This window comes from Antedon bifida, chromosome 1, assembly GCF_963402885.1.
Source record: "Antedon bifida chromosome 1, ecAntBifi1.1, whole genome shotgun sequence".
Lineage (NCBI taxonomy): Eukaryota > Metazoa > Echinodermata > Crinoidea > Comatulida > Antedonidae > Antedon > Antedon bifida.
In genome coordinates this window covers 21689669-21709977 of record NC_136226.1, presented here as the reverse complement: position 1 = coordinate 21709977, position 20309 = coordinate 21689669, and the positions used below count along the sequence as shown (strand labels likewise).

Genomic DNA, 20309 nt, shown 5'->3' with positions numbered 1-20309 from the left:
GACAATACATCTTTAAATGTACTGTACTAAACCTGAATTCTGTATTTTGATCACATCATCAATTTCCAACAATTTTTTGTCAGCTTGAAGTATCTTGTTCTGTTTGTGTTTATCCTCTGGCAATCTGGACTTCCTAATATATTCTTTCCTGTCATCAATATCATCTGATTCACTTCCAACCCTGAGTATTTCAATCTCACTGTGCTCATGCACATTCATTTCTTCAATAGTTAGAGTGTTGACGATCTGTATGTCATCATTAATGAATGGTGGTGTTTGCAATAAGTCTTCTGATAGCTCTGAAATTGCACTGAGCTCGAAAACATCATTCAAAGAATGATTACCATTTCTCATTGTTTCCACAGACATAACAGTTTTTGGTTTTCGCCCTCCTCGCTTTCTTGATTTAATCTCAATTTGTGTTTCCAATATTACTTCAACTTTCTCATTTTGCTTTATTTCACCTGTCTTTTTTTGGTCATTAGACTTCTTTTGTCTTCCTCGAGTTAACTTACATGGTTTTTCATCTTTACTACCTACATCTTGTGTTGATTTTTTCCTGCGATCCCTGAGTATTCTCTTTGTTATTTGTTGTTCCTCTTCCTCAATCTTCTCCACTAAAATGTCATCTAAAAGGTTCTGTTTGGTTTTGTTAGATAAACTTGTCTTAGAATACTCTTCAAATTGATTAGCAGATGATACCATTGCTACTTTTGATTTCTTTGAAGATTTAGCTCTAGTTCCTTTTTTTGTTTCTGTTGTGTTAGTTTTTAAATCATGATCATTGTCTTTATCATCACAAAATATGGCATCATCTTTGTTACACTTTCTTTCTTTTTTTTGTTTTCGATTTCTTTTAGATGTACTTGTGATGCTATAACCTTCTATAATTCCATCATCAGAATCTGTATCAAAACTGAACACATCCTTTTGTATCTTTTTCGACCTTGTTTCTTGTTTTACTTTAGATTTTGTTCTACTTTTCTTAACACTGTAATTTACATTTCCCTTTTTAGCTTTCATTGTACATTTTTCTGGTTTATCAAGTATATCATGGATAATCCCCAGCTCACATTCATTTAAGGATTTTTCAGAATCAGACATTTCTGGTCGAACTTCAGTAGAGACAAGGTGGATCCAGTTTGGTTTGCAATCTTTAGTTTCTTGACATTTTAAGTTTGAAGAGTTGCAACAAATGCTTAGTTCCTCAAATCGTTTTGCTAATTTATCACCTGTGTTATTACCAACTTTTGGTTCAGAATGTTGTCCTTTCCAGAAGCAACTAAAAATATCCATTGATTCACAGCCATACTCAATTGCACATTGATGGATATTGCATAATGCACCTGTAAAATGCAGTTTGCATAATGTATTTAGATCTTTGCTGAGAAAGAAATTACTAGTCTGAAATAGATCAAGACCCTTCTCATAATAGTCCATTGCTAAAGAAAACCGTTCTTGTTTAATAAAACAAGATGACATGTTTGCATACAAATGAAGAAGTGGCGAATTTAGTCCTTGATATATACTTTCAGATGTTTTGGATGCATTAAGGTGTTTCTTTCTAGTGCCTTGGGTGACTTCTTGCAACATACATATGGATTGAAATTCCATTGAGCCTCTGGCAATAACATCACTGAAAAACTGGTTTACAGCTCTTAAAATGTTTATCTCTTCTGCATGATCTCCTTCTACATTGCAGACTTCTGCTTGTAGTATCAACATTTCCATGTCCAACCTCTGCAGTATTATATCAACACAGGCTGAACAATGGCAACAGTCAGGGTGTTTACTATAGTCTGGTACACTTAACTTGCACACTTTCAGACTTGGTGAAGAATCCATACGTAACATGTTATCCGACATATGTTCAGTGGTCAGAGACAATTTCCGACTATGTATGAAGTTGTCCTCATCATCTGACACATCAAAGCTGAAGGAATTTGAAACTGATGAACTTTTGTTGGTACTTCCTTGAATTAAGACAAAGTTGTTTTCATCCATGTTTAGGAAATATTTCGATCTCTCAATATTAGCTTTTGCTTCAACAAGTTCACCAGCAACCAGTTTAACTCGTGCAATATCCATGTGAAACTCAGAACATCTATAAATGTAAATATTACAATAATTTTGTTTTAATAAATTATATTTTTGATGTTTTTTTAATAATTGTACAAAAAGTCAAAAATCAATACCTTCTTGGAACCATGAACTTTTCTGCCAAGGTCAGTCCTTCAGAGAGGTAACACTGTGCCTGTCTAACACATCCTTGCTCTGTATACTGGCGACCAATATAAAGTAGTGAATCAAGAACTGATCCAATAATGGACCATTTAGTCATACCACAGTTATCTGTAGACACACACACATTGAAGAAACATTTTTAAAACGTTAATTTAATAAAATGTTATTTCAGATCAGTTAGCTTAGAGGAAGTTTTTGAATGAATCCTTGAGAACAATGTTCAATTAAAAAAATGATTAATAAAAATAAAATGTATCAATAAGTCAATATTCACAAAGGACAAGGCACAAGAACATTTTTAATTTGTAAACAATCTATGTTCATTTATTTTAAAGATTAGATTAAATGTGAGCACAAGGCAATCTAACAACAGGATGCTGAGCTCAGCCAGATCAAAAGGTAACCACTAGTTTTTAAATGATCAGTCTCTGCCAACTAAACATTTTATTGCCAGTGGTATATTGTATTAAGTTTATATCTTGTAATATCATCTATTCAATTAAACCAAACACAAAACTGGGACACTCAAATTTTACAAAAAGGAACAGACACAATGAACGGACACTTTCATATATCTATGATGACATCATTCAGACCCAGGGAAACAAAGACCAACGTCAACGTTGCAATAAAACACATGGCCCTCAATTATACTGAAATTACTTTTAGGCTAGGCAATCTATCATTTTAAGTGAAACAAATGGCAAACAGAGATTTTTCTTTTTTAAATGGTCACATATGATGAGATCTAAATTTGAGCATCACACCTCTGTCACTCATCCCGATGATATGCAAATTAGCTTAAATATGCAAATTAGGGTGAAATTACAGGGTTACCATATCTAAAAAAACTACTATTCCGAGAGAGTTGATTTATTCACTGATTCATTTAAAATGTATATATTTATATTTGCTGTAATGAAAATTCTTGACCCCATTTATCAATGTTTGCATACATAATGCGACTAAAATGTATATTTATATTTGCTCTAATAAAACATTTTACAAAAAAATTATCAGAAATATGACATTTGATCCTCGACCCTATTTCTCAACTAAATGCAATGCAACTAAAATGTATGTACAGACTTTGTTTTGGCCTCAAATGACATGGATACATTTTCTATAGCCAGTACAGGACCATTTAGTAATTCCAAATATCACGCACCTCAAAAGTATGCAAATTAGTAGTACAAGTTATATGAAATATGCAAATTACAGTGAATTGCTCTATCTCGAAAAACGATAATGACCAATATGAGATATGGCAACTTTCACCTGTACTACTAATTTACATACTTTCGAGGGAAGTGACAAAGGTACTGTGATTTTGAGAATTATTAAACAGTTCTATACTGGCTATAGAAAATGTATTTGAGGCCAAAACAAAGTCTGTACAGACATTTTAGTTGCATTATATGCAAATATTGAGAAATAGGGTCGAGGGTCAAATGTCATACTTCCGATAATTTTTTTTTACATTCTCAATAAGGCGTTGAAAAAATCAACTCTCATTAATGGTTTTCGAGATATAGGAAGATGTAATTTCATCCCCTTATTTGCATATTTCTTATAATTTGTACTACTAATTTGCATACCTTCGAGTTGAGTGACAAAGATGTGATATTGGGAATTACAAAGCAGTCCTATGCCGATTGTAGGAAACCTGTATCCGAGTCATGTGAGTCCAAAACAAAGTCTCTACAGACATTTTATTTAGTCGCATTATGTATGCAAACATTGATAAATGGGGTCGAGGGTCAATTGTTGTATTTCCGGTCATTTTATTGTAAAATGTTTCATTAGAGCATATATAAATATGTATATTCTGAACACGTTTTTGAAGAAAACAACTCTCTAGCCTTAGGGGTTTTCGATATATAGGAACCTGTAATTTCACCCCCTAATTTGCATATTTCATGTAACTTGTACTAATAATTTGCATACTTGGGAGGTGAGTGATACAGGTGTGATTTTGAGATTACTAAACAGTCCTATGTTGGCTATTGGAAACCTGTATCCGAGTCATTTGAGGGCAGAACAAAGTCTCTACAGACATTTTATTTTTATTATATATATGCAATATTGAGAAATGGGGTCGAGGGTCAAATATCATACTTCCGGTCATTTTTTTGTAAAATGTTTCATTGGAGCAAATAGAAATATGTACATTCTGAATATGGCAAACTCTCTAGCATTAGTGATTTTCAAGATATAGGACAACTGCAATTTTTCCCCCTTATTTACCTCCGGCAAGGAGGTATATGTAATCGGTAGCGTGTGTTTGTTTGTTTGTTAGCAGGATTACTCAAAAAGTAATTACAAGATCTTTACCAAAATGAAGGACCATTCCATTAAATTTTTAGACCATTTGGGACCATGGTCCCAATTCTGGACCACTTTTTAGTACACTAACTCCACAAATATAACAACATTGTACACTGTTTGGAAGCAAAATTGTTTTGGTCCTAGACATGAAAGACATTAATACATTTTAAATTAACAAATAAGTTTTACCTCCTATATTTTCAGGATTTAACAAGACATTCTGTTTATTTTCACAGCTGCTGTACATGTCATTGCCTAAAACAAGCCTAGCAACACCCATTCTAAGTTTCAGTGAATCATGAAGGAGATCAAGTGGTGTTGGTAGATCAGGGCACACCTTGTGCAGGTCACAGCCATCGGTCATGTCTGTTGGTAGATTCAGAAGTTCAGCTGATAATTCCATTACACAGGCTTTGATCATGTATGCCTGTCTGTTGCGTTGCTCTAAAAGTTCAGTTTTCTTGATTTTTACAAGTATATCTACAGCATCTTTCACCTAAAAAGTACAAAATTGTTGAATAAGCATCATCAATTATATTCTATTCTTACATGATCAATAGTAAAAGGTCAATTAAAAGTTTTCATTTTTCTTGATTAGTACTTGTTGTAGAAAAATAAAAATAAGATTTGAAATAAAAAATCCATAAAGATTGGTCTTTTTATGTGTGTGTGCGTTTTTAATTCAGAAGAACCATCACAGAATACCTGGCAAGCACAGACATGACAGGAATTGGATTAAAACCCACAACTGCGTAAACAATAATATTCTGAATTATCCCTTTGTGATCATTGTTTTGCATAAAACAAATACTGTAGTACATCTTGCGATCACAGACTTCAGTTGTGGAACCCTTATCAAATATTACATTAGGGCAAGTGACTGAGATGGTGTTTTTTGATACATATTTTAAATACCTATATCAGAATTAAGTATAAGTTATATATGGATTTAATAACTAACTTGATTTATAGTAAACTGGATTTTATTAGGTTCTTTATTAAATATTTTAGAAAATAACATATTTTTCCAACATTTGACAAGAACATACAAGTGCATGCAAGGTATAGAGGATTTCGGATCACTAAACATAAACAAAAAAAAATATAACTCTACCTTTCCCGAGTACAGGAATGTCTTACATTGTGCTAACAGACAATATATTAATTCTACTGTGACACCAGTTTCCTTATTTTCATCATACATTTCAAGGAATTCGAAATTAGTTTTACAGTTTCCAAGTGTAGATAGAATACTGCACACTTCAAGCCTATGTTGGCTCTTCTCCTCCTCTGAACCAATTGTACTGGCTAATAGTAAAGTAACTACACGCTGTAAGGGCTATAAATAAAGAAATAAGGAAGAAAGGGAGAACAAATTTCATTAGATCTCTTAATATTTGGTCTACCATCTACCAAATCTTGTATCATATTTTTTAGAAATTGGCTTTAACATGTTTTAGAATTAGCTACTGTGCCATTCATTTTCAAATTAGATGTTCAAAATAACTCCTATTCTTCCTTTAATTTAACATATAAATCTAGCTTTTTTTAAATGTAACATAGTCAAGTCAAAAAAATCAATACATATATAGATTCATTCCTATTTAATATGTACAGCTGTGTGTGTATTTATGTGTGTATCATTATCAAGGAAATAAATATTTACTTGATTTTGCAAGAAGTAGATTGCTGCTGCCATCTGCATACATTGCTGTAATTCTAGCTTAAAATGACAGGCCAAAGTGTCACTGTCAACCAATTGTCTCCAGATACCAACAGCTTTGTTTAGTGGTTCCATTACATTGTTCTCTAATCCTAAGTTACTTGTAGGTGCAATAAATGAACCAGAGTACAAAAGCTTTTCTTCCTCACATTCATTGGTTTGCTGAACTCTCTTATTATTTGTTATTTCATCTTGTTTAATTGTTTCATATACCTGAAAATAATACTATAAACAATTAGTATTATTTTATTCCTTGTATTTATGTCGGCAATAATCTCCGGTGCTGTAAAATTCATGTCGGCATTTTAATAAAGTGTTTATTTTTAGTAATGGGCATGATCGCATGGTGGTGCTGGAAGTTTCAAATCGTTTTTATGCCTGGCTAATTTTTATATTTGGAACCATTTTTGAAGGGTTATAACTTTTATATTAATAACTTTAAAGTTCTTATTTTTGCCAAACCCATAGATACCACAGAGTTGTACAACACTATATTTTTTGGGGGGTCCTCAAAATATTTTTTGGGAGATATCGCCCTCTAAAATTGGTCTTAGGGCTTTTTGCGCTCGTTTTTTCCAAATGTCTCAAAAATGCCCAAAAAGTTCCTGTCTTTATAAGAATCGTAACTTTTGAACCAGTGTATGAACTGACTTCTTTTTTTTGCATTGCATAAAATGTAATATGTATTTAAGTAAGATTATTTATATTGACAGGTAGGTATTTCTGAAATGTATTGTGTTAAAAAACTGTGTTGGTATTGTTTCTTTTCATTAAATATTATTTAATTGTAAGTATACATTTTTTTATAATTCTATAATTTAAATTTTTAATTATAATCATAAATATTATTCTAATTGATTTTCGAACCGCTAAAAATAAGAATTAAGTCCGTGCTTATTATGTGTTCAATTACATTTCGAGCATGGGCCGGGCTTAGACTCGGCCGCGCCTACATATACAGGCCTAAGCCTAACGCTAAATTATGCCGAAGAAATATCGGGAAGAAAGCAGACGAATTTAAAATTTAACTAAGTAATTACCTCAATAGTATTTATGTTAATATGTTTAATTTTATTTCCTTTTCGATTATTCTAACCGTAAGGTGCACTTTAAATACGGAATCAAGTTTAGACCAAGATATATATATACATATAACGACAACCATGACCAAAGCGCGTTTCGGCCGCCTACATAGAATGGGTTACGGCCGCTGCATAGCAAATTTAAAGCTTCTTAAATTTCTTCGGTACATTTATTCCTAATGTACTTGCTTTATATAGTAGCTTGATAAATACTCCACTTATTAAATAATATATATTCCATGAGAGGCGACATTTTTCAACATGCCTCGTGTGCGGAGAAGACTAGTTCAAAAAATGGAACAGTCCACTGCAGGGATATTCAATCATTAATTAACGCACTAATATATGCATACCATGCGCATTGCCTGGGCGACGGTAATTTAGTATTAGAGGAGAACTGAATCCCCCTGTAAGGAAAATGGTAAACACTGATATTTACGGTAGGGATTATTTTTTTCATTGGTTGATCTTGTTGGCCTCTTCGCACGAGGTACACGCAAAGTCAAATAAAACAATGTGGTTTATCAAACAGAAATATAAATTAGCTTCAATTCAATACTAAATTAGCTTCAATTCAATACTAAATTAGCCAGATTTTGATAATGAGAAAGACTCAAAAATGTAATTTTTATCGGAAAAATTGACATTTGAGGCGGATGTACATAATAATAATAACAGATTTACATATCAAAATAAAGAGTATTTAAAGCCTGATAACATGCAACAAAAAAAAACAACAACTCCACCACCTATTATGGCCGTTGTGCAAATGGGTAGGTGTTTTTCAAAGTTATTTTTAGCGCGCGGATTTCGGCTCGCCGGCCTTTGTACCTCATTTTTAACTCGCGTTTTCTATTAAAATATTTAATAAACATAGATTAAAAATATATATAAAAATAATCCCTTAAACAAGATCTTTTCAAACATATAACTTTTATTCACATGGGTACATAAGAAATAGTATATTTTTAAAGACCCCTTCCCTACGTTTTTTAGATCTAATTTAAGATCACAAACTATATTTAATGTAAAAATAATACTATATGGTCCTATTGCGATAACTTTTTTCATCTTTAAACGGTTAAAAATGTGAAAAATAAGTCGATTCTAATAATTATAGCGGCCCGCTATAAATCCCAAAAATGCATTGAGAGCGGATTGATATTTTTGTTTTTCTTCTGTAATTCACCCACTTTTCGATCGATCGTGAGGCCAAAACAAATGGAAGACTCCTAACTTTTCAGCGAAAATATCAGGTTTTCCCCAATGTGTATCAACAGAGTCTGGCAAATATAGAAAGACAATTATTATGCAGCAACTATACAATGTTAGGTATATTGCTAGCGTACGATGTTCGTACGTTACCGATGTTTACCAGCTAGGCCTACAAAACTAAAAATAGCTAGGTTAGGCCTAAATACCGTCCATGAGAGGTCATTCGCTGCGAGCTACTTAGGTAGTGCATTGTTTCTTACTTACCATAAAACGTACATTTAAGACAAGGAATGACCTGGTTTAATGTTTTTAAAGTAATATATATGTATTATTTTTACAAAACGTCACAAATTGTAGGAAAGGGGTCTTAAACTTCAAAGACACGTCACTTGAATTTTCACGAACGTGTTAAAATCGCGACAACGAAAATCCGCTTCATTGGGATACCTAGTGATATAGATCATTGTTTAAATATTGAAATATGTTATAAATGTTAATGTTATTGTTATGTTGAGGAAAACTAAAATATACTAGGCTATTAAAAATGTAACCATTTACGTTTGAGGGCTGCATTATAGACACAGAGCATTTCAATTCAAACACTCTCACAAGTCAAAGAAATAAAATAAATAAAGCATCGCGTCTCAAATCCTGTGGAAATTGTAGGTGTATATTTCCATTACTTGACAGGTCAAAATTTATACTGAACATGGACAAAACTACCACCTACAAAAATTTACCTGACTTACAGTTGATTCCATTTCACACACATATAGCCAAAAGTATGCAAACGATAACTCAACAAGCTTATTCGATTGCCCAGCAGCATCAGACTGATTAATTCTGGTTATATTGAGAAGTTGTTCCAATAATGATATTGCTTCCCTTAAACAATCCTCAGATGAACTAATCAAGATAAAAACAAGTTTTTGTAAAAATACAATGTAGAAAAGTAATTTACGTAGAACAAAGAGATCAACTTTACATGGAAAGTGTTCGGTTATTACTGAGCACTATTGTTTGGTTTACATAATTGATTGAATGAAAGGACTTGCTTCTTAGGTTATAATTGGTGTTTTAGAATAAACAATTTTAAATTAATTACATTATCAATCCATACAAGCAAATTTAATGCTTTAAATGCTACTGGCTGGTTGAGAAGACCAATTTTTTTATTAACAAAACATTCGAACAAGTCAAAACATAACTGCTGGTGATGACATTTTCATGCTGCATGTTGACTGATATTTCATGGAGGCACAAATCTAATTAAGTAGCAAATCCTCAGGGCCAGCTCCGATTTTGAATGGGGGGAGGGGGGGAGACTTAAAATGTTTTTAATTGTACGTGAATAATTTTGTACTGTAACACGCTCTATCTATTGAACAGCATAACCAACTGAAAAGTTTACATATTCCCATCCCTTACAATGTAGACCTACAGTACAGCTAAAAATTACTGAAACATAATCCACGTTCCACCCTTCCATCGGAGGCATAGCAAAACAAAGCCTCTCGTAGTATCGCGATCCAAAAACATTTACCTTCTCGTGGTATCGCGTGGGAAGGCGATTAAAAAAAAACTTTCGTGGGAGTGTGATCGAAAGAGAACACTTTGTGGGTTGCGATCATAAAACAATGCCCCACACGTAGGCTACGAAAGGTTACGTGAGGGAACGAAGCAGTAATCAATAGCTATACTGTAGGACTATCATGAACAGTAATTTTTATTTTAGGTACTACCTAGAGGCACCAGCAAATCTGGCCATAAAGTTCTACTTCACAAACACAAAACACAAAAAATACAGAGGTAGGCCTAAATGCACACTTCCAGTTACTTTAAACAATGACATGAAAAGGTGAACCCCCTAGCATGATGAGGCTGGAGACAATGAAAGATGTTGACTATTTTAGAAAGTTGACCTGTTGTTGAGGAAAGTTGAGGAATGGAGAAACCTGGTACAAAGAGTAAGCAAGGCAGCCCAGGCGGAGAAATCAGACGATTACTCGGCGAAGAGGCACTAAATAAAAATAAAAACTAGGTTAGGCCGCCTACTAGTTTAGCTAGAGCTAGGCTGCATACATACACGTCAAACATACTTCTACATCGGAAAATAATGTTTTAGGTGTTGCCAAGTGCAGTTTTGGGAGATTCCACTGTATTAGGTCACACAATATGTGGTTCATTTTTAAGGTAAAAATGTGTGCATTTTCTTCAAAACATAATATAGTATGTATGGGGCAGTAATATTCCCTCATTCAATCAATGTTAATTCAATTGATTAATGTTTAATTACCTCCGCCAAGGAGGTTATGTTTGTGTGTGTGTGTGTGTGTGTGTCTGTGAACAGCCTGGAGGCCACAGTTTTCATCCGATTCTCACCAAATTTGGCCACAATGATCTATGCCCCAAAAGCTTGGATGAGTTCGATTGCGAGGGGAAAAGGTCATAGGTCAAGGTCACAACTAACAAAAAACTATTTTACTGCCTAGAGACCACAGTTTTTATCCGATTCTCACCAAACTTAGCTACAATGATCAATGACTCATCATATAATTGTGTTTAAATTTTGAAGGGTCAGGGTCAAAGTCCACAAAAAAAAAAAAAGAAAAAAAAAAAAGAAAAAAAACCGAACAGGACTTGAACCAGCGATCTCAACTGTGAGAGGCTGGATACATAACCATTACACCAAACTCTCATTCACAACTTTGTAGTGTGCAGTTAGCCTATTTACACTTAGAACTTAGAATAAAAAAATGTTTTTAAAATATATATATTTTCCGGGGACATTTTATGTAGAGGAATTTTACAGTAGGCGGAGGTTTGTACTCTCGGAGTACCCTCTAGTTGTAATATATTTTTGGGTTGGCATACTCACAAATCTGTGTCAAAATCTCTACATATGAGCAACTTAGCAAGATGAATAAGCATTGCCGCTCGCTTCAATGCAAATTGCTCACAATTGTAGATCTCCAGCAAATCACATACCACAGCATACTGTTCAACAACAGTGTTATATCTGAGGGGGAAAATTCAACAACTTAAATTTCTTTACAACAAATACTATTTAAAGATATATATATAAATATTTATAATAATGTTGAAAATGTTAAGATGAAATGAAAAAGAGCTCTTAGAATCATTCTAGGGCCTGAATATATCTGTTATGACCTAGCACTTAATTATTTATATACCGACTCTCCATGACAGACATGAGAAACTTGTTTTTGGCTTTGGTAGCAAACTAATCTCCTCAAAGAAATACCGTAGCATGCTTCCCCTTGTACATAATAATGTTAGACAACTAAGGAATGGCAACTCCAATAAACTGGAAGTACCACTAGCTCGGACGGAAATGTATAAACGATCACCAATCTCAAAATTAGTCAAACTCTAAATAGATAATTGAATGAATTTTGGATTAATGCTTATATTTAATTAATTTTGAATTGTACATATCTTTATAACTGGGTCATTCCATGTCAAATCAACCAGATTTTTAAAAAGTTCCTGCTCCACCGTCTTGGATTTTGACGAAACTTCTCAAAATTGATCCACTATGTGAAAAACCAACTCAACAAAAAAATTAACCAAATACGATATGTGGTTTCCGAGATATTGACGTCGCAAAAAAGGGGCATGGTTGTTTTGCAAATACACTACAATTTCCTCTGACTTTGGAAGCTTATTTTATAACTCAGGATTGGTAATAGCTATCAAGCTCAAACTTGGGATTCCAACTTATTTCTGGCCATATTATAGAATATGTTTTGAGATTAACTCTTATCACTTCCCTTTTAAAGTTACCAGGAACTTCAAGATATTCTTCAGATCATGACGATATGAAAATTTCGCTAAAATTACACTTCAGCAATATTGCAAAATTTAATACAACTAATAGTAACGATATTCTCCACTCTTCCCACGATAATAATAATAGTAACAGTAATGATATTCATTGTGATCATATTTTAGATAATGTAAATATTTCATTTGATGATGTCGCTTATGCTATATCAAAGGCAAAAAATAACAAAAGTCCAGGTATTGACTCTATAACAAACAAAATGTTAAAAAATGGAGGTAATCTAATCACATTATCACTTTCCAAAAATTGTTTACCAGAATTATACAAACTGAAACTATACCGAATGAATGGAATGAAGGGATAATTATCCCAATATTTAAAAAAGGAGATCGACGTGATCTCAACAACTATTGAGGTATCACACTTAATTCATGTGTTTCTAAAATTTTTAATCGAATTATTGCATATAATATTTCTCAATTTTTAGAAGAAAATGACATCCTTGGTGAAGTCCAAGGGGGCTTTCGGACAGACATAAGATGTGAAGACCACATTTTTGTCTTGAAAAGCATTATCGCCACAAGGCGTGCTGAGGATAAAAAAACATTTCTGGCCTTTTTGGACTTTAGAAAAGCCTTTGATTCAGTCTGGCGACAAGGGTTAATTACTGCTGCCAAAAGAATTGGTATCCGTGGTAAACTCCTTAACTTACTAAGAAATATGTACGATGATGTTAAATGCAAAGTTTTGTTCAATGACTTAGAATCTGATAAGTTTAGCATTAATGAAGGAGTGAAACAAGGCTGTTCATTGTCACCAGTTCTTTTTTCTATTAAATTAACGAACTAAATAACCTAATCAAAAGTCATAAGAGGTGTTCAAATCTATGGCACACAAATAGGTGCACTATTCTTTGCTGATGACATGGTTTTAATCGGTGACAATGAGTCTGAACTTGTGAAACTACTTAAAGTAGCAAGTGATTATTCACAAACATGGAAATTAGAGTTTAATTTTGACAAATCAAATGTGCTGGTCACAGGGCAAAGAGTTAATCCACATAGAACATGGAGCCTTGGTAATCATTATATCACGTTCATATACAGATTCAGACAATATCAATGAAGTAATCAAAAAGGGAAATAGGATAATAGCCATATTACAGTACCTCTATTATAAACAATCAGAATGATTTCAATAGGGTATACTATGGTGATCTTTTATGGAGAACAATAGGACTACCAACAATTAATTACGCCTCTGCAATATGGTTATGTAACTCTAAAGGTTCACTAAATAAGTAAGAAAATTTACAATACCAAATGGCTAGAATTATTTTGAAGGCACCAAGAAACGTCGCGAAAGCGGCATTGATTGGTGACCTAGGATGGGAGACACTCTACACCATTCAAAATAAATTTAGGATGTCCTACTTTAACAGAATTAAAAATATATGGACGACCAAAGGTGGCAAAAACTCCTGTGTAAATCTATAATAGATGTAGAAGATAAGGTGAAATGGAAGTGGATTAACCATATCAAAGATTTAATTTAAATCCGGAAAGTCAATGGTTTAAGAGTTTTACACATGCCAACTCTCTAGAAAATATCAAGGAATGGTTAGAAGGTGCAAAAACAAAGTCAACCCTCTCCGAATATTTGAAATATAAACATGAACCTAAAGCAGAGACATACATGTTTAATATGGTGAATTTTGATTCCATTAGATTAAAGTTTAAAGCGAGGTCTAACTCTCTTGATTTAGAAGAAGGTAGAAAAAATACATGGTCAGACAATGAGACTGGTTGTTGCAAGCTATGCAACAATCAGTTAATTGAAACTACAGACCATTTTCTACTTGAATGTTCAAACCTTAAAAATGTAAGAGATACACAGTTTAACAATACTAAAAATTGATTTATTGTATTGTGGTTATGATACATTCTGGGAGAATTTTAGAAGTGGTACAAACTAAAATCGAATACCAACATCATATTCCAACATCATATTTTACTTGATGACCTTTATTTAGAATTTCCATTTGAGAGAATAGGTGAAATTGTAGACTATCACTGTAAACAATACTTAACTGCTGCATGGAGACATAGAAAAACTACACTTAAAGACCCCTTCCCTGCAATTTTGGACGTTTTTTGGAAAATAATACATATATATCACTTTAAAAACATTAAACCATGTCATTCCTTGTCTTAAATGTACGTTTTATGGTAAATTATGATAAAAAGTGAGAAACAATGCACTACCTAAGTAGCTCGCGGCGATCGACCTCTCGTGGACGGTCTTAGGCCTAGCCTAGCTAGGCTTAGTTTTGTAGGCCTAGCTGGTAAACATCGGTAACGTACGAACATCGTACGCTAGCTATATACCTAGCCTGACGTTGTATAGTTGCTGCATTAATTGTCTTTCTATTTTTGCCAGACTCCGTTGATACAAATTGGGGAAAACCCGGTATTTTCGCTGAAAAGTTAGGAGTCTTCCATTTGTTTTGGCCTCACGATCGATCGAAAAGTGGGCGAATTACAGGTGAAAAACAAAAATATCAATCCGCGCGCAATGCATTTTGGGATTTATAGCGGGCCGCTATAATTATTAGAATCGACTTATTTTTCACATTTTTAACCGTTTAAAGACGAAAAAAGTTATCGCAATAGGACCATATAGTATTATTTTTACATTAAATATAGTTTGTGATCTTAAATTAGATCTAAAAAACGTAGGGAAGGGGGCTTTAATATATAATAATAATATATAAATATTTACCGCCCACCATATTATCTACTAACTTTTCAATAATATATTATATATATTTTTTTAAATTTTGTTTTCTTTCTTTGACATTATATAATGTAACCTAAATCTAAATAAAATAAATAAATAATACAGTACTAAAAATAAGACTAAATAGTATAATAAAATATTATCACGTTTAATTAAATTACAAATAACTATTGAAATTAAATATAATAAGAACAAATAATCATATAATAACAGTTGCATTTATTTTAATAACAATAACAGTATAATAAAATTAATTATCAATTATATTTTCTTTAATAATAATAATGATAATATTCGCTTTAAACTTGAAAATATTAATAATACTGATAATAAATAGATAATAACATTAATTCCATCATATAGGTTAAGTATTGTTAATCTGTTTTTACTATTTCATTTTACTTGTATAATTTGCTTCTTATTTAAGACTTAAATGTTATTTTTGATACTTTTCGTTTTGTTTTTACATTGCCTTATAAACGTGTGCCGCTGATACAAAAGCGTTTGTTCAATAAATTTATCTTATTTTATCTGCACTCAAAATAGCCATTTCGTTTAACAACGCAGATTTTTTTTAATTTTCGGGGTCACCCTGTGTCTAGTGTAAGAGTGGGTAGATACATTTCATATTGCAAATATATTATCTGTGGATAGTTTTTGTCTATAGCCACAAAGAAGCACAGGCTGATTAAATGAATAGAAATGGAATAATATCTATTCAAAGTTGGGATCAGATTGGCTATATTTCTTATTAACGGCATGGAGTAAAGAATAAGAGGAGACACAACTTGAATAGTTCAGTCAGTTCACAGTGTTTACCGCTTCCTTAAGGCTATGCTTGTAATGAGTATCTAATAGGTGCTAAACACTGCTGTTACGTAACCCAATTAGCAAAGATTACAATGTTTACTGCCCGCGGTCAATTTTGGTGTAAGTACACATGCGTATTAGGACGTCACAATACTCTTGCTAGGCGATGTGCGTTCAAGCGTGAAAGGTGTACTATACTGTTTGTAGACCTACTGAACTTGTATTTCGACCTTGTTTATTAATTTTTATAAAAAGCAACGCTATTCTACTGGATATCTTTTATTAATAAATTAATAATACGAGTTTTATACGGCACCAATAAAGGAATTATATTTATATGGTTTACTGTGTACTAAATGTTGGTAATTTCTCCAGACAACTTATCATGAATCATGATGGATTAATGGGTTTAATAAGGACCAGTGGTGGTGCCAGCGGGGGGCTAGGGGGGGCTGTATCCCCTCGTCGGAGAGCCTATCTCCCCCACTCCCCCGTCTGGGAAACGCGAGTACTTTTCGTCGGGGAATATGAATATGATATACAGTAAAAATCATTCGCGTTCACTTCGTATAACTTCAGCGCCTAGAAAAACCTCGACGTTCCATTTTTTCTAGATCTAGTAAACAATGAATAAGTACGCACTTGTCTGGCGGTTCCCCTTTGTACGAATTGTTTAACATTGGGCCAGCTCCATTGCGGTTTACGTGTGATATCATGTTCCATCCAGGGACCAGAATGTGTACTGCACTAGTTACTTTCCAGGCGAAGTTTACAGCCGCGTCAGTCGTGTACTGTGTATCGACGTACGCAATACAGCAAAAGGGTACGAATAATGTTGGCGATCTATTGTTCGTATTTCCGATTTTTTAATTTTACGATTAACCGCTATGTACCGAACTGCACATAATCCTTTTAAACAATAGCTTATAATTACAAAAGAGCATGACTATATTTGTAATTAAATTTTTAACCAACACACATATAATTTGTAGTTGTTGTTACGGGTTGATACTAAACGAATATTCTCGTAGTACCATTTTATACCATATTTTATAATAACGACTATCCGAAAACTAAAACTAATTGATTAATTTCTTCTTTAATAAAATATTACTACTATTTCTAACGTTATTACAATTATTAATATATTAATATAGACCTACATAAAAAAACCTATTGCTATTATTATTGATATTGTTTATTATTACTATAGGCGCGCCTATGCCTGAACCTATTAGGCCTACCGGTTACGGTATGTACTAAATATGTCCATCATTATGGGATTAAATATTATCCTTATTTAGGCTATTTATTAAATAATAATATATTACGAACTGAGGCCTACTATGTAGTAGGCCTATGTGTAGCCACAAATCGTTAAACGATATATAATTTAGTCCTACAATTTCACTGAACTCTAAGTATGTGATCGTAAAAATCATATATTTTATGATATTATAATATCATAAATAATTTAATTATACAATATCAGACTAAAATAGAAGAATTTTAGTTTTGCAAAACGGTCATAATATAGACTGAAACATAAATTAATTATGTCATATACAGTAATAAAAATAAGAAATTGTGTCGTTGGAATTCTAATATACGTATATTTTTGAATATTCATGAGAACAAATTATATAATTTTTTTCATGCGCGCACTAAAATATGATTTTAAAATAAGTTGGAGTCTTTATTATGCTACAAAATGCACTAGGGTTCGTAAATTAAAAAGTTGCTTAAACGGTAAAATTTCGATTTACCAAATGATACGTCTATGGCTTGATAAAAAATATGATTAATTTGTTAGCTGGTATAAAAACTGCGATATCTCCGTGAAAATTTACTTGATTTTTAAACGGTTTTTTCGAGAAAAAAGCTTAAAGAACAATGAACAACTGCACAAAGGTCATGCTTCACTATGATGTATTAGAAACTACTGCGCAGCCTCTGTTTACTTTTCTTGTCACCGATGTCATGCCTGGCTTCTTCCTTAATTAGGGTGTTACGTAATCAGAGCCGACTCTGCAGCGAGTAAACACGGGTAAACAGGATGTTCTTCAAAGGATCGTTATGGGAAGTTTATTACCCTATGCTTAAGCACTACCGCACAGCGTGATATTAATTGGATTAACTGGATAGCTAGGCCGTGTTGTGCCTCCTCTTATTCTTTACTCCATGTTAACGGTTAGTCATGTGGACAGTGAAAACATGTTTTAAAATTCACACCAGTTAATCAGACATATTGGATCTACATATAAACCAAATTTCAGCTTTGGTACTTAACTCCTTCATGATTATCAAATTACTTAAATTTTTTTAATAACAAATCAGGAAACATGCATACAAATAGTGCTTTTTACTGTCGATCGAAAAGACTTTATACCATAAAGCAGGTATTAGTAATTAAGTAGTTTGCTTCTTTTTTTTTCCATGTGTAGCCTACAGGATGTACACTTATGTAGAGTGTTATCCAACGTTACGGACGGACACTTTTCCAAAACATTTGACTTTATCAATTGATAAAAATGTTCTTGCAGGAGTTTTAAATTCGTTGTATGTTTTTTATGCAAGTATACCAAATACCCACTTTCCAAAAAAAAATTCATGCCAAAAAATCCTGTTGCTAAAAATAGAACAGCGAAAATATGAACGTTACGGACGGACAAGATAGAGTTGACAGTTTCCAAATATTAAGATTTTAGTACAATTTCTATCTAGGAGAGTAAGACTAGACCATAAATTTGTATTGGTAAAGTAAATTTAGTCAAAACATTTTAGATTTTGAAATAATCCAAAAACTAAATTGTTACGGACGAACACTTTTTTGTGTTACGGACGGACACTTTTGCTCCTAAAACTATTTGACCCACTTTCATAATAAAAATTGCCAAATATGTTTTTTATTTTGGAAATATATTGTTTAAACATATTGTTTGCTTGTACTGTATTTAGGTTTAATATAATTCAAAAATGCAAAAGTTATGACCTGTTAAAGCTAATACGTTCAAATGACTATAAACTGGCTACAAAAAACATGGTAAATGCCTATTCATTGACATAGTAAACAATTAAAAAGTTGTTATATGATCATGAAAACAGTGTAAAGTTATAAAATCACATTATGATTATCTCATTAGCATTGGTAGTTACACTTTTACAGGAAAAATTAACTTTTTTTGTTGCCGCTCTATGCAATATATTACAAAGATGAAAATGAGTTAAAATGTGCCAGTGTTGTAATGATATCAGACTGTATGAAACATGATACAACTACTGTTCATGGATTTATATCCACGCTGGTTCCATATATTAAGGAGCAGCTTCCTGGGAAGAGTAAGGTTGTTTATTTTAGTGATGGTGCTGCTAGTATAAAAACCACAAAAATATGGCAAACCTTTGCAATCACATTTCATCACTACAGGACTTGAAAATGATTCAAGAAAAACTGCCCACTTTTATTAAGTGAACTCTGTACAAAAAAGCATGAACCTGTTATAAATTAAAATCTGAAATATGTTTATTGTTGTTTTTTAAATAAAGGATATACTGTATCAATATGATTCTGTGTTTCCGATTACCATATGTTATTTTATGTGTAGTTTTTAACAAAGTATCTAAATATGAATGAGTTGAGTACCAAAGCTGAAATTTGGTTTATATGTAGATCCAATATGTCTGATTAACAAGTTTTCACTGTCCACATGACTAACCGTTAATAAGAAATATAGGCGTTTTTCAATTTTTTAGATCTGATCCCAACTTTGAATACATATTATTCTATTTCTATTCATTTAATCAGCCTGTGCTTCTTTGTGGCTATAGACAACTATCCACAGATAATATATTTGCAATATGAAATGTATCTACCCACTCTTACAGACACAGGGTGACCCGAAAATTAAAAGAATTAAGTTGGAATTCCAAGTTTGAGCTTGATAGCTATTACCAATCCCGAGTTATAAGCTTCCAAAGTCTGAGGAAATTGCACCACCCCCTATAGCTTTTTCTGTAGGTAATTGACCATTAGGTTGTATACCATGTTCAAGACAGTACAGCTCCCAACATGCATTGCCAATTTGTACACGGTTAAGTAAGTTGTACAAATTTTTAACAACCACGCCCCTTTTTTGGGACGTCAATATCTCGGAAACTACTGTACATATCGTATATGGTTAATTTTTTTTGTGAGTTGGTTTTTCACATAATGGATCGTTTTTTTGAAGTTTCGTCAAAATCCAAGACGGTGGAGCAATCTTTGACATGGAATGACCCAACTTTTAAATTAAATTTAAAT

The 20309-nt window shown here is 32.7% G+C and overlaps 2 protein-coding genes across 2 annotated transcripts in view; one reads left to right on the top strand and one right to left on the bottom strand.

The window, feature by feature from the left end:
• LOC144845837 (uncharacterized) overlaps positions 1-20309 on the top strand; it is a 339583-nt gene that overhangs the window by 246327 nt on the left and 72947 nt on the right. The gene's annotated exons all lie outside the window — the stretch shown is intronic.
• Positions 1-20309, bottom strand: part of LOC144845429 (separin-like) — a 53673-nt gene that overhangs the window by 13402 nt on the left and 19962 nt on the right. Inside the window, exons 6-12 of the mRNA XM_078702757.1 lie at positions 11471-11611; positions 9333-9498; positions 6239-6508; positions 5687-5911; positions 4762-5068; positions 2196-2352; positions 33-2104 (exon numbers count right to left, since the gene is read on the bottom strand). Coding sequence (XP_078558883.1) covers positions 33-2104; positions 2196-2352; positions 4762-5068; positions 5687-5911; positions 6239-6508; positions 9333-9498; positions 11471-11611 — 3338 coding nt within the window. The remainder of the gene's footprint in view (positions 1-32; positions 2105-2195; positions 2353-4761; positions 5069-5686; positions 5912-6238; positions 6509-9332; positions 9499-11470; positions 11612-20309) is intronic.